At 34.7% G+C, this 27,765-nt stretch overlaps 3 protein-coding genes across 4 annotated transcripts; 2 read left to right on the forward strand and 1 right to left on the reverse strand.

The window, feature by feature from the left end:
• Window positions 1–3,760: 3,760 nt before the first annotated feature.
• On the forward strand, window positions 3,761–18,332 carry LOC117101018 (sodium/potassium-transporting ATPase subunit alpha-3-like). 2 transcript variants are annotated; one of them, XM_033240871.1, is made up of 18 exons: window positions 3,761–3,914; window positions 7,704–7,805; window positions 8,274–8,333; window positions 9,045–9,254; window positions 10,497–10,610; window positions 10,731–10,983; window positions 11,281–11,549; window positions 11,663–11,861; window positions 12,145–12,259; window positions 12,392–12,711; window positions 12,923–13,101; window positions 13,213–13,349; window positions 13,636–13,853; window positions 15,051–15,307; window positions 15,718–15,987; window positions 16,418–16,548; window positions 16,716–16,817; window positions 17,345–18,332. In XM_033240871.1, exons 1-18 carry the CDS (start codon window positions 3,885–3,887, stop codon window positions 17,463–17,465), a joined length of 3,087 nt encoding a protein of 1,028 aa, XP_033096762.1. In that variant the 5' UTR covers window positions 3,761–3,884; the 3' UTR covers window positions 17,466–18,332. The 2 variants fall into 2 exon arrangements, with proteins under 2 accessions (XP_033096762.1, XP_033096761.1); XM_033240870.1 differs by lacking the exon at window positions 9,045–9,254 and adding an exon at window positions 9,331–9,540 and having other exon boundaries at window positions 3,762–3,914.
• A 1,725-nt stretch (window positions 18,333–20,057) lies between these two features.
• LOC117101020 (ATP synthase-coupling factor 6, mitochondrial-like) lies at window positions 20,058–24,196 on the forward strand. The gene is made up of 4 exons (XM_033240874.1): window positions 20,058–20,198; window positions 22,439–22,611; window positions 23,172–23,299; window positions 23,871–24,196. Exons 2-4 carry the CDS (start codon window positions 22,445–22,447, stop codon window positions 23,891–23,893), a joined length of 318 nt encoding a protein of 105 aa, XP_033096765.1. The 5' UTR covers window positions 20,058–20,198; window positions 22,439–22,444; the 3' UTR covers window positions 23,894–24,196.
• LOC117101019 (26S proteasome non-ATPase regulatory subunit 9-like) lies at window positions 23,986–27,759 on the reverse strand. Its single transcript, XM_033240872.1, has 6 exons — window positions 27,601–27,759; window positions 26,421–26,523; window positions 25,797–25,975; window positions 24,985–25,086; window positions 24,552–24,640; window positions 23,986–24,398 (listed from the first exon to the last, which is right to left on the reverse strand). The coding sequence occupies exons 1-6, from the start codon at window positions 27,718–27,720 to the stop codon at window positions 24,374–24,376; spliced, it is 618 nt and encodes a 205-aa protein (XP_033096763.1). The 5' UTR covers window positions 27,721–27,759; the 3' UTR covers window positions 23,986–24,373.
• Window positions 27,760–27,765: the final 6 nt, after the last annotated feature.

Raw genomic sequence — 27,765 nt, forward strand, 5'->3', positions numbered from 1 at the left:
CCCATGCTTAGAATTTTTCCGTGCTTTGCCGAAACATAGGCCATATATCACGGATGTGCCTCCTAATATTTAGTGTCAATTTATGGTGGGGTGTGAGGACCAATTAAAGTGACTTAAGGTCAAACAGTCTACACCAGATATTTCAAAAACCGGTCAGTTGATCTGAATTAAACTAATACAAGGAAGAAATTTTTATGTGTTAGTGACAATCCAGTGTAAATTTGAGGGTCTTTTCAATTTTTGAGGACCCAGACCTAAATATCTCTTTAAAAAATACCAATGGGTCTAAATGAAACATTCTATAATACTTTGTAGATGACTTGTAAAAAAATGATCAAATTTTTGTAACGCTTCAAATTATGGTGTGGATCTGAAGACCATTTAAAGGAAAACGTCCCAGACCACATATTTCGAAAACAGATCAACTGATCTGAATGAAACATTCGGAAAAAGTTTAACCAAGTTACAAGGAAGAAATTATTATGTGCTGGCGATGAATCAGTTGAGGGTGTAAATGGGAGGATGGTCATAATTTCAATTTTTGAGGACCCAGATCTAAATATCTCTTTAAAAAAATCAATGGGTATAATTTAAACCTTGTATAACAGTTTGTCAAGGTCGAGTGTAGAAATTATTAAATTTTTGTGACGATCCGGAGTAGGATGTAGATCTGAGGACCATTAAAAGGAAAACGTCCCAGACCACATATTTTGAAAACAGATCACCTGATCTGAATGAAACATTCAGAAAAAGTTTAACCAAGTTACAAGGAAGATAGTATTATGTTTAGGCGACGAATCAGTCAAGGGTGTACATTGGAGGGTCATTTAAATTTTTGAGATCCCAGATGTAAATATCTATAAAACATTTTCAATGGGTGTAAATGTAACATTCTATAACAGTTTGTAAAGATCCAGTAAAGAAATGACTGAATTTTTGTGATGATCCAGCGTAGGGTGTGAATATGATGACCATTTAAAGGAAAACGTCTCAGACCAGATATTCCAAAAAAGGGTCAACTGATCCAAATAAAAGTTTAAGATATTATTATGTGTAGGGGACGATCTAGGTTAGGGTGTAAATTCGAGGGTCATTTAATTTGCTTACGTCCCAGTTAAAGATGGATAAAAATGAAACTTTGCAGAATAGTTTTTCATGGTGAAATAAAGAAATGATCCAATTTTGGTGACGAACTACAGTAGGGTGTGGATATGAGGACCATTTAAAGATTTTTTGTTGACAGTAGATTAAATTATTTAAACGTGAATTTGTGTTTTCTAAAGCGCTTAAACCAGTTACAAATAGGTTAAACTCAAAACTACCATGATATGCATGAACAATTTTTGCTTTCAGTCATGGAGTCGCTATGAACTGTAAATGCACTTACCTATGCAAGGTCGGCCCATATAGCGCGCAATGGTAATGGTCATGATATATCTCGCTATTACCATTGCAGCCATACTTTCAAGCCTCACTAATAACGTCGCAGTGAACTTGACGAAACTGCAACAAATCTGGGCAACATAAGGCCAAAAAAAAAATTGTTTGTTTGCCCTCCACCACCCACCCCTAACTCACTGAGAAAAATAGGGGCCGAAAAACTTTAAAAAGTGTTTTTTTTAGCTTTTTTCTTAACAAATTAAAAGAAAAGTGAGTGAGTTTATCTTTATTTTTTGCCAGATGCCCTACAAATAAGTCTGAAGTAGTTGTCTGATGTAAGATATTGCCATTCTAGTCCTCTTTGGGTTATTTTTATTCCATCTGATGAGTATTTAAAAAAAAAAATAAATACAAAAAAAACTTTTTCCACCTGCCCCTATTTATCATTTTTAACAAACGAAGGGCCTAAGCATGTTGTAAAGAACTTTGTAGTTAATAATTAAATTTGCTGTGCATGTAATGAAAAACAATTGCATTTTGGGTGAAATCACTTAGTGGAAAGATACGACGGCCGTACAAGTACGAGGGTACATTAGCACCGGCATGTAAACAATAAGGAAGGGAAAGAATACACTGTATTTATTTTGAATTACTGTAGTATTTATTCACATTCGGGATAAAAAAATTAGTTTTTATTTCGTTTAACAAACTAGGCATATCAGGTTTATGTGTGTACTTTTGTTAAACTAATCGAGTTTGACTTGCTGCCTTACAAATTTTCAATTGTAGGCAGGCCTAAACCAGCGGAAATTTTTTGCCTTTTTGGTGGGTGGGGTGCGGATACATCCCCCAACCTACGCCCCTGATTGTTAAATCATAAAGGGAAACACAACTAAACGTTGGTTATTTTTAAATACGCTTATTGGTTTTTATCGTCAATAACATTCATACTTCAGCTAATAATTATGATTAAACCAACTTGTAGTACAATTAAGTGTATAATTTTAATAGATGTGTATAAGAGACAGGCCGGACAGAGCTCGTGGGGCAGTCAGACCATAAAACATAAAAATAAGCCCACACCAAGCCAATACATGTCCGTCACAGTCTGAGAGTGCCATTTCCAGCCATCCAGATGTTGCTATTAAAAAAAGAATCTCATTTGGGAGGGGAATCCCCATCTCTGTTCCTTCCCCCAGCTCGAGCCTATGAGCTCAAGTCCCCCTGTCAGACAACTTAGGCCCCCAGAAAATATATCCTACAGCCACCACTGCTCAGAACACCGAACATGATCCCTGAAAGCATACATTTCCCTCTTCAACATTCATCTTCTCACATGAGCACAAAATCTACTTTACTCACCCCAGTGACTTCCCAACTCGCAGAGTTAAATGTGAAAGTACTTCAAATATCACCCTCGCCTCCCATTGAGTTTTTAAACTTTTGTGAGAATGGAACAAGTTACGGATTCGCCTAATAATTAAGATTTAACTTGAGCATGCAACAGTGTAATGCAGAAATGGAACAAAACAAAAGCAAGATGATAATGATGATAATAAATAGTAATAATAATAATAATAATGTCATCTTGTAAGGTGCACATATCCATCTCAGAGAGGAGCTTGCGGCGCCATTTCCACTTTTCAAAGAATGCCTTTTCTGCATTTCATTTGTTATATTTATAAAGGTTTTTTCATATTATTTTTATTTTTTTATTTTTTTTATTTGTTTAAATACTTAAATGTACATTTATTAGCAACTACAGAGGAGAACAGGAAAATTAAGTGCAAGATCTTAGCAGTGGCGTATCTAGAAGTCTTGAAAAAGTGGGGGGGGGCTGTCTGTGCGAAGGTAAAGTGGGTGGGGGCTCAATGATCAGTTTAGGGGCGCTAATTCGCAAAATAAGGTGATTTTTAACTACTTGACCATGAATTTTGAGGGGGACGGGGGGGCGCGAGTGATTTTGCGTAGATACGCCACTGGATCTTAAAGCATAGGCCTACGCACGCAATCACAAAAGTACGTACTTCGGTCTTATACGTCATTGTTGCTATATAAATACATCATCGCCACTCTGTCGCGTTTCCGAAGATAAGCCAAAAGGATATGGATTAGGTAGGGCAAAGAATTTAGCAAATCATTTCCAAGCCCTTTTATTAACAAACCTTTGCACATTTTGCCACATCGGAGTGGGAACAAGCTTATTATGTGCATCAGTAGGGACAATCTTCATGTGCAAGTTGTAGACGATAGTCGATATAGTTCACTTTTTGGGTTTCATGTTTCTGTGTTTCACTGTATTTAATGTTTACTGAGACGAACAAATGAAATGAAAAACGTGTGTGCAGACTCCCCTGTACAATTAAATCAACTGGTCAATGACGTCACATAAGGGCGTGGCGGCTGCATGATCGAAAGAGCCGCAGATTTCTGTATGACCGCGTCTTGACTGCGTGCATGAGAGTGCATTTATAAAGTAATAACTCAACTGGAAGGAACTCAAAATGGCGGCTACAGCGAAGAAAAGTGATGCTGTGAGTTATTTTTATAATATTGGTTGTTTTGTTTAATGTTATATGTGTATCCAGCTAGGCCTATAAATAATACACAATAAGTAATACACAAAAAGCATTGAACTGTTAAAATATAATTTGGCCAGGTACATAAAAAGCAAAGAGTGAGAGAATGATGAAGAGGCCTCAGGCTAGGCCTAGGCTACCTAGAGTAGGCCCTAGTAGTAGTAGACCTAGGCTTTAGTAGTAACCTGTAACATTGTGACTCGTTTTGTGTAAGTGCCCTTGTCGATAGGCGCTTATGTGCAGGAATAATAGTAATTTTTTAGTTTGATGTATTTAGTAGCATTCACTCATAATAATATAAAACAACAATGAAATAATATTAAAAAATAGATCAAAAAGAAAATTGCCTGTTTGAAAGAATATGTACTACTAGGGCCTAGTACTAGGCCTATGGATGGATGACCCATAAAATCGACAAATTAATCTATTTCCAACAATGGGGTCTGAAGCAGAGCACCAGGGTGAATATGGAGTAGATGGTAACTAAGGGAACACCTGATAATATTTAATCTGCTTAAAAGGATATCATTGTTATGTTAATTACATGGAGTTGGACCCTGAACATCTGTAAATGATTTATTGTTGTGTATACCACTACAATTTCGAAAGACATTGTAGGCCAATAGGTACAACAATCAAAGGTCACAGCACTGAGCATCTATACAGTCAGTACTGTACTCGCGCGCGGGCGGTTAAAATATTTTTGGCTCTATTTGAAGGGCGTTTTAAACAGGGCGCTTATGAAATAGATGAAAATTGAAGGGGTGCTTATGGGAAATTGACAAATTCAAGGGGCACTTTTTTTTAATCGAAGATATATGAATGGTTTTGGTGAAGAAAATGTAATAGTCGAGAGAGCATGGCTCATAAATGTTGGGGGTATTTACACAACAGCAGATGAAATTAGTGGTAGTGTTGATGGTGGTGGTAAGCGTGTTGGCCATCTGCCAATGCAGATTATCAGGATCATTGCAGGGTTTCTTGCTTAAATACAAGAGTGATGAGGTCAGTTTATTTTTGTTGACTGAAAATGACCGTACAGTATTTTAATTTTTAGATATTAAATACTGTAGTTCTAAATCCAAAAAGGGTATCAATAAAACAAGAACGGCATTCCTCCATTCTAAAGATGCATCAAAACTGAAAACCAATGTTAAAACCTAAACTTAATGGAGACTCATGACAGACCGACAGATGGATAGATGGACTGACTGACCAACCGACCGACAATGCTAAGATAGATGCAAATAGTTGAAGCAGAAAATTAAGTTAGTGATGTACTGTACTGTATGATTGAATTTTTTTAGGAATCGAGGGGCGCTTATTCAAATGAGGCGCTTAAGACAATTTTCACATTAGGAGGGGCGCTTATTCGCGCGAGTACGGTATTCAAAATACATTTGTTGGCCTATATTTTACACATTGACATAAATAAAATATGTCATTTGCCTTTCCCACAGTCTTTTTTTATTTTCAAGTCAATTTATTATAATTTATATTTAGGATGTATTGGTCATTCATTGAATCAAATTGACTGAAAATATACAATAAAATTGTTTACATACATCACAGTTGAAACGGTCGTACAAATTTAAAACTTATTTTTTCTTGTTGAAAGTATTTAAATCTTGTCATAATTTGAATTATTGCAAATCATTAATTGAAAGACTTTCATCTATGAGCCTATGCAATTAAAGAGTCATGAATTTTTTTACAACAAAGATTCCTGTGCTGTTCTCATTGTGTCGTTAGTCTCTTACTGTAGATTAATTAAAAATATTTACATTGCAACTTCACTACCTGCATGTTGATAGCCAAATGTTTACAGGTATAACAATTTACAGATGTTCAATTCTGGATAGTTAACTCATTAACCTTTATTTAGTTTTGTCTGTTTATTCACAGTTTTAGTTTTGAGTGATTTGGGTAAAAATTTTGAATTTAGATGAATTCTATCAAAAATTAGCTTCTAATTTAGTACTTTTTATGAAGTATGTAGTCTGGTTTGCATATCATTAGTAAATTAAATCATGGAATACCGGGTCATTCAATGTCAATTAGCAAATGTCGCTAAGGGTCATCTCGAAATTGGCAGAAATTTATTTCAGATAACAATCGTATTTAGTGGATGTTCTGAATTGTGGCCTGTTGACAACCTTTACATGCGCAGGATTCAGATGTTCATTAACAAGAATCTTATGCATTATTGATTTTACAGGCCCTAGTTTGGAAACAAACTCAGAGTTGGGATTATTCATACATGCTCTCTATGTACTGTACATAGATTATTGTTTGTTACAAATAAGGTTAATTTTTAATTAAGTCCGTGACCCATACCACATTTCAGTAAATTGGTTAATTCAACACGGAATGACCCAATATCCTAATATTACTCATATCCTGTTGACTGGTTTCCAAATGCTTATTGAAACAAATGTACGTTCAGGCTTTCATTACAATATCCTTTAAAAAGAAAAACTACAGTATTTCATTCAGTTACAACATATTCATTCCTATAGCCCATGGTCATAATGAAAGTAATGATGTCACCTATAACAAAACATTATTAATAGCAGCATTGTTTAATAGGAACAAAGGCAATATTGTATTTTATTATTAACGGAAAGCTGACTGACCAAGTAGATATTTCCTTTAAGTATCTTATAAGTATCATCATTCCTGATGATGACATAAATAATGTTGAAATATTTAATCCTGACAAGAACTGGTCTTTAAAGTAGTTTTTGGTTGGGTTAGCTAAGTTTAACTTCGATAAAACCAAAGTGCCGTACATTCTACCATTTAATAAAATATTATAACAGTAATTCTTATAAAAAACATCTGTATGTTTGACTGACCTTTCTATCGTTTTTATTTTAATCGCTAAATTGTCTTTCTTTATTTAATTTATTGCGACTCACAAAAACATCAGTCACAGATAAAAAAGGAAGCAAAAGGACAGGTTACACAGACTCGATGTCTAAACTAAGGGAAAACGCCCTGGACAAAAACATCATACATGTACAGTATAACATCAAAAAGACACATAAACTCTCATATACAATAATAAATTTTTTTTAAATAAAATAAAACTTTGGAAAGAAAACATAAAAATGCAAATAAGAGCAACAAAACCAAAACAGGGCACAGTCAAGGGTTTCACAGTGCACACCTTCCAGCAAACACCAGTATTTAATTATTAATTTATTTGTTCAAATTTTAACTTTTATGTTTTATGTATTTATTTATTGTTTCCATGCACCTCACAATCATCTAATCTCATGATGTTAATAACACACTTTTTCATTCATCATGGATAAACATGTTTTCATTCAGACGACTCGTGTTGGTAGTTTTTTTTCTGGTTAGGTTATACTGAACTTAATTAACCGAATATAGTGATTATTATAGCAGAAAAAAGAAAAATAAGATAGGAATAATAATTTTAATAAATAAATACTGTACATCAAACCTGATTTTATTAAAAATATTCATTATCTCTGACACCAAGAGCAAAAATAATTCATAAAATCAATATCAATATTAATATGACAGTTGAATTAAGGTAGTAAAAGTTTGGATAACACATGTGTGAAAAAATCCACTTGAATTGACAAGGTGTTAACATTGTGCAATTTCAGAGGATCCTCATTGCAATATTAATTTACAATCATTGAATAATTCTTATTTTGATATTGCTGTGATTATTATTAATTTAATGATAAATTATGACATCATTGACAGGGGGACATGAAAGTGACGGTGGAGCCTTCTGCCAAGAAGGACAAGAAGGGGAAGAAGGGGAAGAAGGCAGATATGGATGATCTTAAGAAAGAATTGGAGTTGGTAGGTTTGCATTACTTATAACAAATAATCAATTGCTAAATTATTCCATATGTACAATAAACTACATTTATTTCAGATAGCAAAAAGCTTAGGTCTATATTGTAAAGTTACATCATAACATTATTGCTTATTTTTGCTGAAATCTACCTTCATCTCAGCCTACTACTGCATTATGAATAAGCATGCCCATATATGGTAATGAATGCAAGAAAGAATGTGATTGGATATCATAGCATTATCCTATCCTGTTTGAATGATTTATAAGTTTCATTAGCAATGGCTTTGAAATTCAAAGAGTTGTTCTATTCACATTGAAAAAAATGAATGTGCCTACTGCTGATTTCTGGTTGTCTCCTTAGAATGTATTGCTAAAAAAAATATAATTATTAATAATGATGAAGTCTTGTACATACAGTAAGTTAGTTAAAAATGATATCTTAAGTATAAAGAAATATGTTGTTTCCATAGGATGAACATAAAGTACCAATTGAAGAGCTCTTTGAAAGATTGACCACAAATCCTGAGACTGTGAGTACTCAATAACTTGGCTTAAATTTACTTTCGTGGTATCATTTTATGATTCTGATGCTGAGATAATGATGTCATTGAATGCTTGTTTTTTAATATGTTCATGTCAACCAAATGGTTAATTAGTTGGTAACATTAATGATGAATATGGTAGGAGTGATGTTTTGCCCTACCTGACATGTTACCGTACCGAATACTCGGTACGTCCCCAAATACTAGCGAAAAAAATTCTCAAGTGATTCAGGTGGGAATCAAACCCACCACCTCCAGGTATCTAGCCTGATGTCTTAACCACTAGACCACTGAGCTTGCGCTTGGTGACTAGTGATGAATCCAATCCCCTAGTAGCAGCGGGTAGTGCAAATCACTTTTTTTTGGGAGTATTTGGGGACGTACTGAGTATTCGGTACGATAACATGTCAGGTTGGGCAAAACATCACTCCTGTGATATTTCCTGACGCAAATTTATATCTTTATAGCATGACAATATGGTTGTTGATGATGATAATATTGAATATTTTGATGGTGTTGTTGATAGAGCATTGAAGTCAAATATGTTGATACTGCTGATGAATCATGATTTGTCAGTGCTGGTTATTATGTCTAGGTTAAAAATGTTTTTGCCAGTGTTTTTTGTTTGCAATCTTTGGTAGTTAAAATCTGCTTATCAATTAAAATTGCATTGGCATTTTGGTGATACAAAACATTTAGGGATTGACTCCGGAAATTGTTGCCAGAAATTTGGCCCTATATGGCTCAAATCGGTTAACTCCACCTCCAAAGACGCCAGCATGGATCAAATTCTGTAAGCAGTTATTTGGTGGTTTTGCAACCCTACTGTGGGTTGGATCCATTCTCTGTTTCTTTGCCTTTGGCATTGAATGTAGCAAGAATGGATTTGATGAAGCCATGAAAGACAATGTAAGTTTGCATCAAAGTTATAATTAACTCTAGTTTGTTGTTACCACTAACAGTTTTTTTGCTTGTTGAACTATAGGGGCTAACTAAAGCTAGAGCCAAAGAAATTCTGGAGCGTGATGGGCCCAATTCATTAACACCACCTCCAAAGACACCAGAATGGATCAAATTTTGTAAGCAGTTGTTTGGCGGTTTTGCAACCCTACTTTGGGTTGGATCCATTCTTTGTTTCTTTGCTTTTGGTATTGAATGTGGGAAAGCTGGATTTGATGAGGCTGTTAAAGATAATGTGAGTGGAAGAACAGGTTGCGCACCAGCAACATGCTCCTCAGGTCAAGTGATATTATGTTGGAAGTGATCATATAATTTATCATCAATCTTTTGTGAATACTTTCACAATACATTGATGTAGACAAATGGAATTTAAGAACCTTTTGAAAACTCAGAAAAACTCATCAAACCAACCCATATGCTTTAACACTTATGGAAATGGAAAAAAATAAAGTTTGTTTGAAATGGATAATATAACACTTTGCTTTGGGTTTAAATCTTTTGCAAACTGCTTGGTTTTATTTGTAGTTTTTTCAGTTAAATCAATTGGAAAAGTTTACTGCTTTATACTTATAAAAGATTTGTTCTGTTTTTAATCAAAGAACTACCACTTCCAACATGTTTCTTTTTATTGCTTGAAGAGTAATATAACAATTTACTTTACTTTTTTCTTTTAATGTTATCCTCATGTAGCTAGTTTGTAAATCTGAAATGAGTCTTTTCAAATTGTGTCAAACCACAAATTAACTAACCAGTGTTTGTGGGCCTTAGCAATTGTATTCAATTGGAGAGTTTCATTAACATTAGTTTTATTATCTACTATTTAGCAAAATTTGAATTTTTTTTAAATAAGTGCTTGCAAATCTTACAGCTGGCAAATAACAAGAGTTTAGATTAGAAAATATTAAAATGTATACTTCTTTCTACTATACTTCTTTATTTGTACAAATTCAAGTTAATGTAATAATGGATCTGAAAATATGTATTTTATAATTCAATATTTCCCCAAATAATACAACACAATTTGGATAAAAGTTCCTTGTACAAGGGAAACTAACATTACACACACCACCTCCACTCCTAAACATGGCTGGCAGCTAAGTCAATACATTTTAGGTGCCGTTTAACATAATTACAAGTGTTCCTTTGTATGTTATCTTTGTATGTTAGTAATTGAATGTGTTTACATATTAGTTGTACCTGGGACTTGTATTAGCCATTGTGGTCATCATTACTGGATGTTTCTCTTATTATCAAGAAGCTAAGAGTGCTGCTATCATGGAGAGCTTTGAAAAGATGGTGCCACAGGTAGGCTTTTCAACTTAATCTTCATTCTTGTTAAATTCAGTTTAGGTATTAAATTGGTCATATTAAAATAATAAAACTAAAATAAATTTTAATGGTAAATTCCTATGTTGTTATGTTCAGGAAGCTTTGATTCTGCGCGATGGTCAATGGAGTTCTGTTAATGCCGAATATGTTGTTGTTGGTGACATTGTTGAGGTGAAAAGTGGAGATCGAATTCCTGCTGACATCCGCATAATCGAAGCAAGAAGTTTGAAAGTGGACAATTCCTCACTGACTGGTGAATCTGAACCTCAGTCTCGTGGACCAGAGTTCACAAATGATAATCCACTTGAAACCAGAAACATCGCATTTTTCTCTACCAATGCAGTAGAAGGTAAATCAGTCTCAGATGCATTCATTTTCAGTATGTATAATTATGTATTTAAGATTGATGTATGTTCTGAAACACCTCATGCTGTATTCTGACCAGGTATTTTGAAGCGACACAACGTACACGTAATTGGCCCATGTTTTAATACGCTAGGTAGCTTGTCTCTCATGCCTATTATAGTAGTAAATTCTGTTCTATCAAAACTTAGTGAAATAGAGAATAATAATAAAATCATGTTTTTTAGGATTTTTTTTGCAATGTTATTGAAATTGAGAATAAATGTTTATTTTGTATTGTCAGGGAACGCTAAAGGCATTGTAATTCAGTGTGGTGATAATACAGTTATGGGACGTATTGCTAACTTAGCATCTGGACTTGATGTGGGCGAGACTCCCATTGCAAGGGAGATCGAGCATTTTATCCACATTATTAGCGGGGTTGCCGTTTTCCTTGGAGTGACTTTCTTCTTCCTCTCATTCGGATTGGACTACACATTAATTGAAGCTGTAGTCTTCTTAATTGGCATCATCGTTGCCAATGTTCCTGAGGGCCTGCTTGCAACTGTCACCGTGAGTATTGGTTAATCATTCAGAATACAGTATAGCAGAGTTTGTCAGTCTTTAATTTGTACTGTTGGTCTAATTATTAATATATTTTTGGTGATACTTGTTTTATTTTGTAGGTGTGTTTGACTCTAACAGCCAAACGAATGGCTAAGAAGAATTGTTTAGTGAAGAACTTGGAAGCTGTAGAGACTTTGGGATCTACTTCAACCATTTGTTCTGATAAAACAGGAACTTTGACGCAAAACCGAATGACAGTGGCTCATTTGTGGTTTGACAATTCAATTGTTGAGGCTGACACAACTGAAGATCAATCTGGTAAGTTACCACATTCTTTACTTTGAATGTGTAGCTTGGTAGTGTAAAATGTGCAGTGTTTGTACCATCATTTAATTGTTAAAGTAGTATTTCTAAACATTTTGGTAGAACTTTGACAAATCATAAAGGTATATCCACCAGATGTTCTTTACTGCCATCAACAAAAGGCACATTAGGTGTGCTTGTTCCAGCAATTCAATTAAATCAACAGTGTCCATTCAAAATGTAATTTTAAATGTACTCTTAGGAAATGCATTAATGGTTGACTGTTGTTTTGACTTAGGCGGTGGTACTACGAGCAAGGAATCTCTAACCTGGCGAGAATTGACCCGTATTGCTATTCTCTGTAATCGATCAGAATTCAAAGCTGGACAAGAGAGTGTCCCGGTGCAGCAAAGGTATGATAACAAGAATGGATTGTAAATTACATTAAGTTATGGAGCACTTTACATTATTATTGTAAAGCCTAATGTACTAAAACTATCTAAACCTCTTCATGTAAATATTGTGATTAACTAATTTATTTGCAGGGAGACAACTGGTGATGCGTCTGAGTCTGCTTTAACTAAATATGCAGAATTAACTCGTGGAAATGTTAAAGAATTTCGATCTAAAAATCCAAAAATTGCGGAGATTCCATTTAACTCCACCAATAAGTACCAGGTGTCTGTTCATGAGGTTGAAGGTGATGAGCGTTACTTGATGGTGATGAAAGGAGCACCTGAAAGAATCCTTGATCGTTGTAGCACCATATCGTTGGATGGAACTGAAAAGCCTTTGGGTGATGAGATGAAAGCTGCTTTCAACAATGCTTACTTAGAGCTTGGTGGTCTAGGAGAGCGTGTGCTTGGTAAGTGCTTAGTCGATTTAAAAAACAAACTACTTTTATGTTTTGTTGTCGAAAGATAACAGAACTTTGTATGACAGCCTTTGTATTGTAAGCATGACAACATGATTTTTTTTCTCACGACCAATAACTCCACTTTCTATGCCTCATAATGAGACTTATTCTGTGTATGTTGAGTATATATTCATCATGGTCAATCATTTTTTTCTTCTAGGCTTCTGTCAGTTTTGGTTACCTGTTGATAAATTTCCTCGTGGTTTTGAATTCAATGTTGAAAGTGATGTAAACTTTCCTCTTGATAATTTGTGTTTTGTTGGACTCATGTCTATGATCGATCCTCCTCGTGCTGCTGTCCCTGATGCTGTGGGCAAGTGTCGAAGTGCAGGAATTAAGGTAATTTCATTTTTTTATGCAATAAAAGTTTTTCATCACTCTAACTAAATTTCTCCAAAAATATTCAAATTGTTTATATTGTAAAAAATAATGTAATTGTTTTGTTTTTAGGTTATCATGGTAACAGGAGATCATCCAATCACAGCAAAGGCCATTGCTAAAGGTGTTGGTATTATTTCTGAAGGAAATGAGACTGTAGAAGATATTGCTCAGCGTCTTAGTGTACCAGTTAGTGAAGTAAACCCACGGTAAGATTGATTGAGTATAGTCACATCACAAATTTTTAATTCCATAAAAATCTAGGTAATTTCAAGAAGGCATATTGCATTATTTGGCAAATGACATAGCATATATTTCTATATTAACATTGTATTGCTAGACAAAAATGAAGCTTTCTAGTTATTGAATTGCTTTTTCTGGATAAGAAATGCTGTGGCTGGTGGTACTGTATTACTTAAAGCGCATAAAAACTTATGTAATATGTGCACTATCAAATTACATTACATTATTTGATTATTATTTATTTGTGTATAGTGATGCCAAAGCTTGTGTTGTTCATGGATCTGAATTGAAAGACATTTCAAATGAAGCCCTAGATAGTATTCTCAGTGAACACACAGAAATTGTGTTTGCTCGTACTTCACCTCAGCAGAAGTTGATCATTGTAGAAGGTTGTCAGAGGGCTAAGCAGATTGTGGCTGTGACGGGAGATGGTGTCAATGATTCTCCTGCCTTAAAGAAAGCAGATATCGGTAGGATTTTTAAGAGGGAAATAGAAGAGAGTTGAAAATGTAGGGGTATTGAGATGAAAGTGTTAAGAGGAATTAATAGAGGAAGAGCACACATTACCAAGTCTAGTATATACAAATCTAATAAAAATTTCTTACAACTCTTCGTAAGCACTTCTAACGCTTTCAATATTAATATTATCAATAGATTTTGCTTGTTTTGTAGTAAGGGGCGTTACAAACATAATGTAGGTGTATCTTGGTTAACACTCTGACCACCAGAGGGTTAAAAAAAATATTAGGCCCTATCAGCCACCGCGCCAGATTTTTAGCGAATTTTAACTCTTTCCCGTGTGTATTTGATTAGATTGACATTTAATACATACTACAAGAACTACAAACATTTTGGTACCAAACACTTCATTCTAATCACAATCTGTGACCCTTAACAGTAAAATGAAAGGAACACAATTTTGTTGTTATTCACACAATGAAGCTGAGATAACCACGTTTCAGTATCGCCATGCAATATTAGGTCACTGAGAATAGGTCACATTAAAATAGCAAAACACTTGAGTCCAGACTGAATATAGTGTTCAAGTTGTTAGTACATGTTGGTAATTACTCAATCTATAGGATTTTTTTTTTAAACCGTGTTTGGCAATCAAGTGTTGCGTTACCAATCACAGAGATCTTTGTTGTTTGGCGGGCAGAGTGTTAATGTGCTTGATTTTATTCCTGTGACACCATTTCTTTTTTACAAACAACTACTAAACAAACAACTACTAAACAAACAACTACTAAACATACAACTACTAAACAAACCTCTCAATTCCCTAAGCACAATTATAATAAGCAACAAGTGTGGATATATTAAAAACCGAAAGGTCCACTGATTAATCTCAGATAAGAAAGTATAATACATACTCCAAGTATTGAAATACCAATACATTAATTATGATGACATAATTAATGTCGAAATATTGAATCCCAACACGATGGCGTGTATTTCAATACTTGGAGTATGTATTATACTTTCTTATGTGGATATATTGTTCTAGTGTTATTTTCAATTTTGATAATGTTGATTATTTTATTATTATTAATGTAAACTGCATAGAGGTTAGTCTACAATATGCGCTATATAAGTCGGTAATTATTATCATTATTATTATTATTGTTATTATTATTATTATTATTTATTATTATTATTTTCCGTAGGCGTTGCTATGGGTATTGCTGGTAGTGATGTCAGTAAGCAGGCAGCTGATATGATTCTTCTTGATGACAACTTTGCATCTATTGTAACTGGTGTAGAAGAAGGTAGACTAATCTTTGACAATTTGAAGAAGTCCATTGCCTATACCCTGACAAGCAACATCCCTGAGATATCTCCATTTTTGATTTTCATCTTGGTGTCGATACCTCTACCACTTGGCACTGTCACCATTCTCTGTATCGATCTTGGTACTGATCTGGTGAGTACTGATACAAACATTTTATGAATATATTTATATTTACATTTTAAAATATATATATATATTTTTTCATGTGTTAAATTTAGTTAAATAGCAAAAACACTTTGTTTAAAAATTTATTTTTATAATACTCAATAAAATAATATTTTTATCCATACATCCATAATCTGCTTGAGAGTCTCAGTATGGGTAGGTAGGCAGATGCCTTCATTAATAAAGTTTGTCCAGCAGTGCAAGATGTGAAAAAAAAGTATAATGCTGAATGTTGTCAGCCAAAGCTAATGATGCCATCAGCCAAAGCTAATAATGTCAACAGCAAATGTGATGGTGTCGAAATTCATAGTATTTTGAAGTTCTTTTTGTGAGGATACTGTCCCAGACCCATATTGATTTTGTGTTGTGATTTTCAGTGGCCTGCCATTTCACTTGCATATGAAGAAGCTGAAAGTGATATCATGAAACGTCAACCTCGTGATTCTGAGAAAGATAAGCTGGTCAATGAGCGTCTCATCAGTGTTTCTTACGGACAGATTGGAATGATCCAAGCATCTGCTGGATTCTTTACTTACTTTGTTATCATGGGTGAGAATGGATTCCTGCCTAATCGCTTGGTTGGCTTGAGATCACAGTGGGATGATGTTACCAACCACAGCGTCGAAGATTCTTATGGATCCCAATGGGTATGTCATTCAGCTTGTATTGAACTTTGTGATGATGGTAAAACCTAGAATATAATTACGACACACACATATTATAGATAGTCAACTACAGTGTAAAGAGTAGTTGTAGTACATCGTTTGGGTTGAATATACATTGCACTGCCTGTCCTACAGTCACTTTGTCTTCACAGTGTTGTAACATGTGGCACAGTGTGTAAGGTGTTGGGCCTTTGGAGTTCAAGACTGAGGCCCATCACATTGCTTATGTCATTGGGCAAGGCACTTTACTTTACTTTTCTCCACCCAGGAGTATAAGTGGGTACCTGGTAGGATAGTGTGGCATTGAACGTATGTGGTTGTGTGCGTAGAACAGCATGACTAGAGATAAATTAAATGGTGTTTGTTTTTAATTGTAATGTTTTCAATATTATTTTTTATCATTATATTTCAGACATACCAACAGCGAAAGGTTCTTGAGTACACCTGTCATACAGCATTCTTTGTGAGCATTGTCGTTGTGCAGTGGGCTGATGTTATCATTTGTAAGACTCGCAGGAACTCACTTCTTGATCAAGGAATGCAGTAAGTTGCCAATCATCATACTCTTTAAATCTAATTTATGAAATGCAGTGTAGTATTTATAAAGTCACTAGAATGTCCACTTAACTTGAACATCTAAATTGTGAAAATTCATGTTGTACTTGAAAGCCTTTCAGTTACTTGATATAATCCATGTTATTTACTTTCAGCAACTGGGTGTTGAACACTGGTCTCATATTTGAAACCTGCTTGGCAGCATTCCTGTCATATTGCCCAGGTCTTGAGAATGGTCTAAGGATGTACCCACTCAGGTATATAGCCCAGTTTTGTATTTATATTTAATATTAAACACAGAGGGTCCTGACAAGGCAAACCCAGTTTGGAAGCCTGCAGGAAAGCAATATTTCATTTCAGATTCATTGCAGTATTTGTTATCTTTGAATGTGAATATTTGTGGTTAGATAATAATGTAGGGAGATGAACCCTATGCTTTCATGTACTTGTCTATGCTTGTCCTCTTTAATGTTTTTGGATATTATGACATAAGCAAATAGCAAATTGATAAAATTTTATGATTATTTTATAAAGATAAATTGAGTGGAGAGATAAAAAATGCCATCACTTGGAAAGAATGCTGCTGGTTAAAATGTTTAGTAATAATTTTAATGAAGTAGCACTACCACGTAGGATGCATGGTTAAAGGGACAAATCATTGCCACTAGGACTCACCAGTTGAAAGACATTTATATTAATGCTATTTAGTAATACAAAGATAAAATATGTTTGTTGTAAGATGTTTGTTCTAATTAATGGTATTATTTGAAATTTTATTTTTCAGAATTAATTGGTGGTTCCCAGCCTTCCCATTCAGTCTACTCATCTTCATCTATGATGAATGTCGTCGTTACATCATTCGTAGCAGACCAGGTGGATGGGTTGAAAAGGAGACCTACTATTAGTGTTTAATGAAATGAATTAAATGAAATATTTCAATAAATGTGGCAAAGACAGGCCAAACCACTTGCAAATCGTGTTTCAGAGATAATGACCAAAACTGCTGGAATGTCAGCATTTTTAAAATCTGCTTTATTCCACTAAACTAACCTTTATATCTATACATCATGCTATGTTATTATTTTTCCCATTTTCAATGTTAAAACAATAATTTTTAACAATATGGTAATGGTTTCTGTCTGAGAAATGCCTAAAATCGTAAACTTTGAAGGCTGATTGCTCAAATATTTTGCTTTAAACAGCAGTATGTTTAAACTCCATAACAAAATGTCGGATTTAAATTATTCTTTTACCATTTTATATCTCATTTTTTAACTCTGTATTGATAACTAAAAATCAATTTTTTTGTGAGAAGTGACTGGTTTGGCTTGTCGTTGCCACAAATGATTACACACTCTTGCTACAATACACAGCGAAATACCAAACACAGGTCACATAAAACATCTATTAACTTGAATTTGCCTAGCAGAATATCAGTCCATTTAGTAAACATCTCTAGATGAGCCTTGCTAAAAGGCTTAGCAGGATATCAGTCTATTCAAACATCATCTCTTGACATCCAGGTATAGCTGGATAAGAGTCCAATCAAGCAACATCTCTTGTCCAGGCTTAGCTGAATATCAGTCCATTTAATACACTTCTCCTAACCACCAAGGTTTAGCTAAATATCAGTCCATTCAAACAACATCTCCTGGTCAGGCCTAGCAAAATATCAGTCCATTCAAACAACATCTGTTGACAGCCCTTTCTGGATGTCAGTTCATTCAATAAACATATCTTGACCAGGCCTTGCTGGATATCAGTCCATTCAACAGCAAAAATAAAGTAAACGGTCAAATAGTTTCACCAGTAATTTCTGTGAATTTTAACATGAATTCTAAATGTAAACATATAGATGCAACAGTAAAATGATTGAAGTAGCTTAGATGTACTGTACGTGCTTTTAGTCCTGTCTCTTATACACATCTAGATGTGTATAAGAGACAGGTGTAGTATTTATATAAAACAATTTTGATAAAAATAGTAGATTAAAATAATCCTAAATTATTTTTAGTTTCTCAATTTTCCTAAACAAATACATTGTCTTTGGCAGGTCAAGATGCAAGCCTCAGTCAGGAACTTGTGCCCCATGATTAGGTGGTCTGTGAACATAAGCAGGACCATAACATCTGTCTCTTATACACATCTTTAATGTTTGTAAAATAAATGTAAAATAAAAATGCTAACTAATGTTTTATGTGTGCCTCCTATCTCTCTAGTCCTGTTTGAGCGTAAAATATACGGTAGGCCTTAGTGTATTTCCACTCACAATAAGGGTAGTTCCAACTACAACGTGTTATCGTACGATAACACGTCATGTAGGGCAAAGCATCACTCCTACATTTCCTGACGCAAATTCATATCTTTATAGCACTTGCAGTACCCGTTGCTACTTGGGAATCGGATTCATCACTAGTCACCAAGCGCAAGCTCGGCGGTCTAGTGGTTAAAAAATCAGGTTAGATACCTGGAGGTCGTTGGTTCAATTCCCACCCCGGAATAATCACTTTCCCGAATTTTTTCGCTAGGATTTGGGGACGTACTGAGTATTCGGTCCGGTAACGTCAGATAGAGCAAAACATCACTCCCATGATATTTCCTGACGCAAATCCATATCTTTATAGTATTTTTGAGCTAGGCCTAATTAGTTATTTTTATGAATATAAGCGGGTGATTATGAGGAAATTTAAACAACCTTCATAATGAATATTTCAAGGGGCCCAGTCGGCAATCCCCTTCACCACTTCCTAAAATTTTCAAAATTATGAAAGAAAAAAAAAAAATGTGGAGGAAAAAAGAAAATTTAGGGGAGAAAATATATGCTGGGGTGGCGCCAGGCCAGATTTTCCCGACGGGCCCGAAGTGGGCATGGTCATGCTGGACGGAGGCTCAAAGCGTTTTGAAAGTGATCCAGCCCAGGGGCCGCCCCGAAGCCCCTGAAAATTATGATAATTAAAGTAAGGGTTTCAGAGGCTTATTTAATATATTTTATAGATAACTATTAAGGGGACACTTTTTCAGCTGATTACTGTAAAGCCAAACACCGTTGAAATGGACAAAACTAACACTTTAGGTTGTCTCTGAAGTACAAATGTTTTGACAGATTTCAACATGAAACAACACACGCACGCATGCCACACTTTTGCACTTTTACTGTAATTCAAATTTATTTTTCGTTTGGCCTCGTTTCTGAAGAATATGCAAACCTTCTAATTTTTCCGCCCATAGGTTGAGGAATGGTGCTCTATAGAGGAGCAAAATTATATGACCGACTAAAAAATGGAAAAATGATGAATAACAGAGAGAGAGAGAGGGGGAGAGAGAGTCACACTGGAAGAAAGTATCTGGCAAGCTGCCAAAGTAGCCTAGGTATTAATATAGGCTATGTAGATGGATAGAATTAAGAAAAATTTGGTTCATTAAAAATGCATTAGAAATAAAAGGTTGTTGATTTATTGGTGTTATTATTTTGTTTTGAAAATTTAATATGCGCGAGTTCAATTTCTCTACAGATACTAATAGTCTGCAATCTGTAGGACCACCATCCATAGTGATACTGTTTTGAAGTTCCTTTTCATTAATTCATTCAGTCATCAAGTCTGCCGTCGTCGTCGAAGAGGACAGTTCTAGCCTATTTCGTAAGTGTGTGAGCATTATTTCATTAAAACGACTAAATATAGAATTTAGTAATTACCTTTTAAATTGTTACAATACTATATTCTTAAACACATTAGCATGCAAGGGCGATTTTATCTTATATATGTTAAGTAATCCAAATATACAGCCAGGCCTAGGAGGGTTGGCTAGGGCCTAGGCCTAGTAGGCTAGGCCTAGTAGGTTTAGTCAGGCCTAACGGCCTAGTTCTGAGGCTTCCCCTCTCTAGGGGCCTAGCCTAGGATAGGGAGTTGTTATAGTGACTTAACAACTCCTTGCCTAGGCCTAGTAGTAGTAGTCTGGCCCTATTATTCGCCAGCAGCCTAACTGGGCTGATGAGATGATCAGGCCCACGCCAGGACAATCGGGTCCACGTAGTGGGGACTTAAATTAAGGGCCCACTTTCATTCTGATATATTGCGTTCCAAATTTATTTAACAATAGGCCTACATACTGTAGGCCTAGGCTTCTGTTTTTATCGATGAGGGAGGGACTGTTTATATTTGGCCTGTACCCGGGCCTGTAGTGTAATAGTAAATATTGTATAAAAACTGGTTTAATTAATTTTATAGTTTTTTAAAGAAAATTTATTTGAAGTCACAAAATTGCATTGTTATTTTATGCTGTTGAAATAATTAATAATTCCAGCATCAATATTTTCCCGAATTTTTGACGCGGACGGGAGTGATAATCTAATAAATTTTTCTATTTGCCCTAAATGGCAATAAGTCAAAAGGCAATAAACCATATGCCGTAGTTATTGATCCAACACCGAAACCCAACTGCCCAACGTGGTTTGATATTTTCAAAGTCAAAAACGTCGCGAGCAAGGATTGAAAGAAGGTATTCAAAACATCAGCTGTTTCTGCATCATTTGCGGTAAAGTTCCCATCCTCTTTTTTTCAAGCATTGGAATTGTAGGTTTAATGTTCTGCTGGGATCTAACATAAATATGAAAAGCTTTATGTTGCTTTATAAAATTCTTCATAAGCTTTTTTTCAAACTTGACCTGCGTTTGTCTTATTATCTTTTTAACCAAATTGCTTTGACATCTATTACTCCTGATAATCCTTGTATTTGATATTTTTTAAGTAGCTGATGTTTTTTCCAAACAGCTTTTTTGACACCGGCTCTCTCATTCAAAACTTTATTTAATCTAGAAAATGCAAAATTTACAGCATGGTATATGCAAGATTGGAACTTTTTGATTTAATAGCCTTTTTTGTAATATTAGATTCACTTGATTGGTTGCAGATATCTTTAAACATTTACCACATGTTTTAATGCAATTTACATCTGTAGGGCTAACAAACACGTATGTCACACGCAAGCAGGTCAACTTGGCCCCAGGTCAACTATCCCCAAGTCAAATCATTTATAATATAGAAAATTATAATATATTATAAGGTCCAGAATGATGATTACAGTACTTTTTAGCTAAAAAAGCTCAAAATTGCGCACAACTTCAATTCATATATATCAAATATTTATTGTATATAATTGCAAATATTGTCACAAATTATATTATTCTAAATAAATAGTAGTAAAAATAATAATAATGTCATCTTATTAGGCGTATGTATCCATCTCTTGGTAGAGCTGCTCATGGCGCCGTTTTCCACCTGCAGAGTGTACATGTAGCCTTTTTCTGCATTATTATTTTGAATTAATTAATTTTATTTAAATTATTTATTTTTATGTATATTTATTTATGACAGACCTGACATGGATGGGAAAGATAGGCAAAATAAGATGCAAATATTCTTCGGGGTCACCATCCATCACCACCCTGGTGCATTCCTGGACCTCTGCCTAGGTGGCTTGAACAAAGGGACTGGAAACACATTTGCCCTGCCACAGATGACTGGGTGCTCAGGAGTTGTAATCGAGACAATGGCCCCAAAAAATAAATGCCGTATTTAGTGTATTTATAATATGATAAACCATAGTGTAAAGTTTTTGAATTGCGTGGATGATACCTCAAAAACCATCTCAAATTTGCACAGAAAATCGCAGGCAAAATAGGTGTGCAGAACAAAATCGTAATTACTGCCACATTGTTTATATATTATTATAAGATTAAGTCAAAGGCTAATTTTTGGCAATCTGCATGGAAATGTTTTTGAAATTTATAAAACAATTTTGATAAAAATAGTAGATTAAAATAATCCTAAATTATTTTTAGTTTCTCAATTTTCCTAAACAAATACATTGTCTTTGGCAGGTCAAGATGCAAGCCTCAGTCAGGAACTTGTGCCCCATGATTAGGTGGTCTGTGAACATAAGCAGGACCATAACATCTTCCTCAGTAGCATTGAACAAGGCCAATGAAAGCAATCTAGATCCTATTCAGAAATTGTACCTAGAGAAAGTAAGGGCATATGCAAAAAAAAGCAAGTGAGTATAAAATGTCTGAGTACTGTATCATGTAGTGGAGTGTGTACTATTCATTAGTAAAACAAACTTGGGGAGCAAATGATTTTAGAAGTTATTCACTGAACATTAGTATTAGCAGATTTCAGTACTATATATTACTTTGAGTGTGGTAAAAAACAGTTCAACCCCCCCCCCCCCCCAACAAAAAAAAAGAGGGATCAAATTTGAGTTCAAGAGAGAAAAAGGGAGTGCACCCATGAGTTCAGTGGTGATCTAGCAGTGGGAGAAAGGAGAGCTCGATTGTTTACCACTTATTTACACAACCATGGTGGGGCAGCGGTGGGCGTGGCAGCGTGGACTTCATATTGTGCCATCCCCCCCTTCCCGTCAGAAAATCTCTGGATCTGCCGCTGAAAAAATTCCGTCAGTTCATAAATATTAGTTGAAATTACTGATGCTCAAAGTGGATCCTGGGTCCTAGGTGGTGATAGTGATAAAGCTAAAAGATGATGCTGATAATGTTAAGTAAAAGGATGTGCTATTATTACCAGCATTTAATGTATACTGTATTTCCGTTGCAGAGCAAGTAGTGGTGCAATGGTTGATCCCAATCCACAAATTTTGAAGGAGATTGAGCAGGAAACAATAAAGTTGAACAGGTTATATGGTGGTGGTGATATGACTCAGTTCCCAGAATTTCAATTTAATGGTATGTAACAATCTTTATATATTAAACTTTGATGTCTGTAGATTGTTGGCAATATATAGTACTGACCACCTTTATCTGTTAATGTAATACTTAATTGACCTTTATCGCGTATTAATTATATTGTATAATTGCCACTGTGAAGTCTAATGAAATAAAAAATAAATTTGGAAATTCTAAAATATATCTTCAATTTACAAGTACTGTACTGTAGTAGGAAACTCATCTTTCTTTTTCTGTTGTCCTTGAAAGTGCACAGACACGATTGTTATGCACACAAGTGCACAACCGTTGACCATTGTATGTTAAATTCCAGAGAAATCCTCAAAATTTACTTTCAGTGAGACATGAATGATGTGTATAAGAGACAGCCATTTACATACATATGATTCGATGGCGTGCTGTCCTCACTGTGTAAACGCTGTCTCTTATACACATCTAGATGTGTATAAGAGACAGGTTTTACTGTACACTAAATAAATCTTATAAATTTATTAGATTTTTTCTTGCTGGAAACTGAAATAAAAATTACCACTTAATTATGGTATTAAAATTTCCTTGTTTATTATTGCAGAGATAAATTTTGAAGAGAAGTGATTTTCTGTGTGTAGTGGGTCGATGTCAGTGATCAAGCAACAAGCTGATTGATGTGTTAAAAATCAACAAGAATTAGAAACAGTATGCACAACTTCATCAAAACCAAATTTAATCCTAGCTGCGATCAGAACTCGATTACAGATCAACTTTAGCTGAGCCGCTTGTTTACTTTATTTAGATTTGAAGCTCAGAATAACACAATTCATGAACTTCGTTTCTGAGAGTTTTTGTCTTGATATAAATACAAGTGTTGCTATTGTTTATGTTTGCGAAATGAAGAGTGATTAAAGTATATCAAGTATATTTTGTAGTCAGTTTGATATTGTAATGACACATTATGTTATCTAATGTCTACTTTTCTAATGTTTTATTAAATAGTTTATATTCTTGTATTTATCAACATCCTCAATCATCATCTAGTCATGCTCGCTCCAACACTTATTCCAGCAAGTCTTCCAGATGTCCTAATTCTTTATTCCATCATCTCAAGGGTACAATATTGCATCTGTTGGTAAAAAACATGTAACCTTAAATATACTTATTATCAGGTGTTAAGATTGAGCTATATACACTAAGAACATGTGTAAGCATTTATACTTAAGCTAATACAACAGCGCTATGAGCACTAAGCCAATGTGTTGCTGTCTTTCTGACTCACCCTAAAAGTCCTCTACCACTCCACCGCTGGGGGGTCAGAGACAAAACAATCCTCTTGGAATCTCTTAAAACAATCACCCTGATTGGTTTCTGGAAGATGGGTAAAAAGAACCTTTGTTCATTATATGAGTACAGATAGATAATTATTATAAATAATAAATCCTAATACAGGAACCCCTTGCCAAGAGATATAAGCTGCAAACAATATAAAATTTGGTATAGGCGAAAAAATCATAACTGAGTGGCGGCCCTCTTAACATTACAATGTGTTTCTGGGTAGTTGGACCTACCCAGTAAAAAATTCAAGTTTTTGCCAAGGAAGCCGAGTTTTCAGTATTTGAGACATGACTCCATATCTCTGTGTATACAAGAAACTATGAAATAATTGAAAGATAGAATACCCGATCCATGACAGTACTTAATATCGTACTTACTCCTTGACTATTTTGTACAATACTGCCAATTGCTTGGATGTTTTTAAAGTTCCCCTTATGCACTGATCCAAAATATACTACTTCATCACCAACTCTAAAATCCTTTGCAGAAATATAACAAAATACAGGTAGATGATAAATCAGAGGCGTGCATAGAAATGGTTTGGAGTGCAGCGGAGGGTTACACACAATGTTTGGTGTTTTATGGTCAAAATTTGATGCATGTTGTGGCGCCGGAGGGGGGGGGGGCCCTACATTCTTTTCGGGAAAAAAAATATATTTTTACATATTAGACTCTAAAGTCATTTAAATAAGCCCTTGAAACCTCTAAATATGCCCCTGGATCACTTCCAAGACATTTTGAGTGATGCCCAACCACAGCCACTTGCGTTCTCGTCCGGGAGTCAGCCCCTGTTGGAAAAATCGTGGTACCACCCTTGTTTGCACTATTTTTATTCCGCTTTATGCTCAGTTTAATATTACTTTTTATGGATCAGAAAAGGGCTGTAACAACTTGGGATTTTATAACTGAGGATGGTAGGTGAGCTGCACACAGGGCGAGTAAATTATGTTTGTTGGCCGCATCAAAATTGGCATTGGGCCAAACTTTGTCCATCTGTGAAAAAATAATCATAATTCATAACAAGGGTCATTGTAAATAATCGCTCATTTAAAACCACCAATTTTAAAGTTAAATACGACAATATAGACCATTTGTATAGGCAAATAAATTGAATAAGGTTTGATTAAGCAAATTACAATCACATTTGATTACAGCTGCATTGTACAATATTATATTGAACGATACGCACCCCAGTTTCTGCTGGTGATCCAGGAGTTACCAAATCAATTTTAGCAAAGGGGGAAAGTCTGGCTTCTTCAATCTGAACAGGTTCTACACTCTTTTCAAGTTGATCACGCTGAGCACCATGCAATTCATGCAGTGCTTTTTCAATATCATCCATCTTTGTTTTATAGTCATTCTGAAGACCTGAAGGAAGAAAAAAAATTGGCCTCAAATATTAAATAAATATTAAATAAAATTTTACAAACAGGAGTGATGAATTATAATTCAACCTCCTGAAACTACATCATTCTTTGCCTAGAAGGTGTCAATGTTAATTTGAGCATTTTACAATGCATACTGTTAAAGATCACAGTGTTTGAAACCTTTCCACTGACAAAACAAAAAGACAGTACAGTAACTCTGGAAAGAGACAGACATTTGAGATTCAGTGACAATCACCCAAGTTAAAACAGTTACAGTATCTGCGATGCAGGATTACTTTCACTGTACTGTATAGACTTTTATTCATGTGCTAGTCTTACTGTATCTACATCAAAAATAAATAGTGCCAAAACTATTATTGAAGAGTATTTGACAGATATGTTACAGAACAAAAGTAGTCATAGTTATTCAACTTCCATTTACATACATATGATTCGATGGCGTGCTGTCCTCACTGTGTAAACGTCAATATCATTCCTAGGATATCCCTCTCCATCAATTAATGGACCATTCATTCCAACATCTTTTTGCTAAATAAGTAAATTATTGACAACAAACATAATAATATTAATTATATTATTTAAGCTAACTGAACAGAATAGAGTGATTGTCAAATAAAATTATACACTACCCACTTTTTAATGTATTTCTGAATAAACCAACTACTAGTATTGTAAAGCATACAGGGTAATTTTTTAGAAATATAGATGGCATCGATGAAGAAATCAACAATTTTGTAGACATACCTAAAACATCATTCAAAAGAATCCTTAAGTAATATAATTTGTTACTTATACAAATTATATAAAATAATAATAATTAGAAAGAATGCAGTACACTGCTCGGAGGAATAGGACATTGCCAGAAACACCCCACTGAAAGGGGAACTTCAGTAGGTTAACCTTGGAATTTGGATGGAGTATTTTTCATACCAAACTAGGCCTATCTTTTTAATTTTCCATGGTATAACAAAATCATAACAAAGTAATAATTAATACCTGTACTAATAATATTAGGGCATATTGAAAAAAATTATTAGTCATTCTTTTTTGTGATGGATCACTTAAAAAAAAAAAAAGAATGAGAGTGGGTGGTTTTTTTTAATTGGAACAATAGAATATTGCTTTTCTTTTCTATTAATGAGGGACTGTTTCTATTTGGCAAGAATATTGTATAAAAACTGCTTTAATTTTATTACACAAAATTGCATTGTTTTTTTAAGCTATTGAAATAAATGATGCAGCAAAAAAAACCCAATTTTTTTCATTCCTGCATCAATATTTTCCAAATTTTTGACAAGGGCGAGTGATAATCTAACAATTTTTCTATGTACCTTAATTAACTTACTGCTTCTCTCGAACGTAATTATTTTATAAAATTTAATTTCGTTAACCAACCAGGGGGCTTAAATGAACTGGGGTCCTACTTAGCTAGGACTTGCCCTAGCTAGAGCCCAGCTAAAGTCTAAAGAAAAGCAGGATCAACCTACTAGGCCTAGCCTCCCTGGCCTCGACCCATCCTAGAGGCCCTAGTAGCCCTAGAGAGCAGATGATGATGGATGATGGTAGGCCTAGCCTAATTAACTACAGTTATAGATGATTAATCACCGATTTTAAAACTTCACTAAGTTCTTTTATTTCCTTTTCAATTTCTTCCTTTCCAACTATTAACGTTTGAACATCCTCTTTCAGTTTCTCCAATGACAATACTGGGGTGGTGGATGCCATCCTTGCATCTTCGTTCTAATGTTTTGATTTTGGAAATAAATGATG

This window comes from Anneissia japonica, unplaced genomic scaffold (assembly GCF_011630105.1).
Source record: "Anneissia japonica isolate Jap-2015-1 unplaced genomic scaffold, ASM1163010v1 scaffold1785_len1016330_cov206, whole genome shotgun sequence".
Lineage (NCBI taxonomy): Eukaryota > Metazoa > Echinodermata > Crinoidea > Comatulida > Comatulidae > Anneissia > Anneissia japonica.

Excerpts from the sequence above, each read along its gene's own strand:
- LOC117101018 (XM_033240871.1), top strand. The coding sequence starts at position 3,885 with ATGGCGGCTACAGCGAAGAAAAGTGATGCT. Across the intron at positions 10,611-10,730 it reads TTGAAAAGATGGTGCCACAG|GAAGCTTTGATTCTGCGCGA; the intron begins GTAGGCTTTTCA and ends TGTTATGTTCAG. Across the intron at positions 16,818-17,344 it reads CTAAGGATGTACCCACTCAG|AATTAATTGGTGGTTCCCAG; the intron begins GTATATAGCCCA and ends TTTATTTTTCAG.
- LOC117101020 (XM_033240874.1), top strand. The coding sequence starts at position 22,445 with ATGCAAGCCTCAGTCAGGAACTTGTGCCCCATGATTAGGTGGTCTGTG. Across the intron at positions 22,612-23,171 it reads GCATATGCAAAAAAAAGCAA|AGCAAGTAGTGGTGCAATGG; the intron begins GTGAGTATAAAA and ends TTTCCGTTGCAG. Across the intron at positions 23,300-23,870 it reads CCCAGAATTTCAATTTAATG|AGATAAATTTTGAAGAGAAG; the intron begins GTATGTAACAAT and ends TTATTATTGCAG.
- LOC117101019 (XM_033240872.1), bottom strand. The coding sequence starts at position 27,720 with ATGGCATCCACCACCCCAGTATTGTCATTGGAGAAACTGAAAGAGGAT. Across the intron at positions 25,976-26,420 it reads AGCACGCCATCGAATCATAT|GTCTTCAGAATGACTATAAA; the intron begins GTATGTAAATGG and ends TTCTTCCTTCAG. Across the intron at positions 25,087-25,796 it reads GATCACCAGCAGAAACTGGG|GATTTTAGAGTTGGTGATGA; the intron begins GTGCGTATCGTT and ends ATTTCTGCAAAG.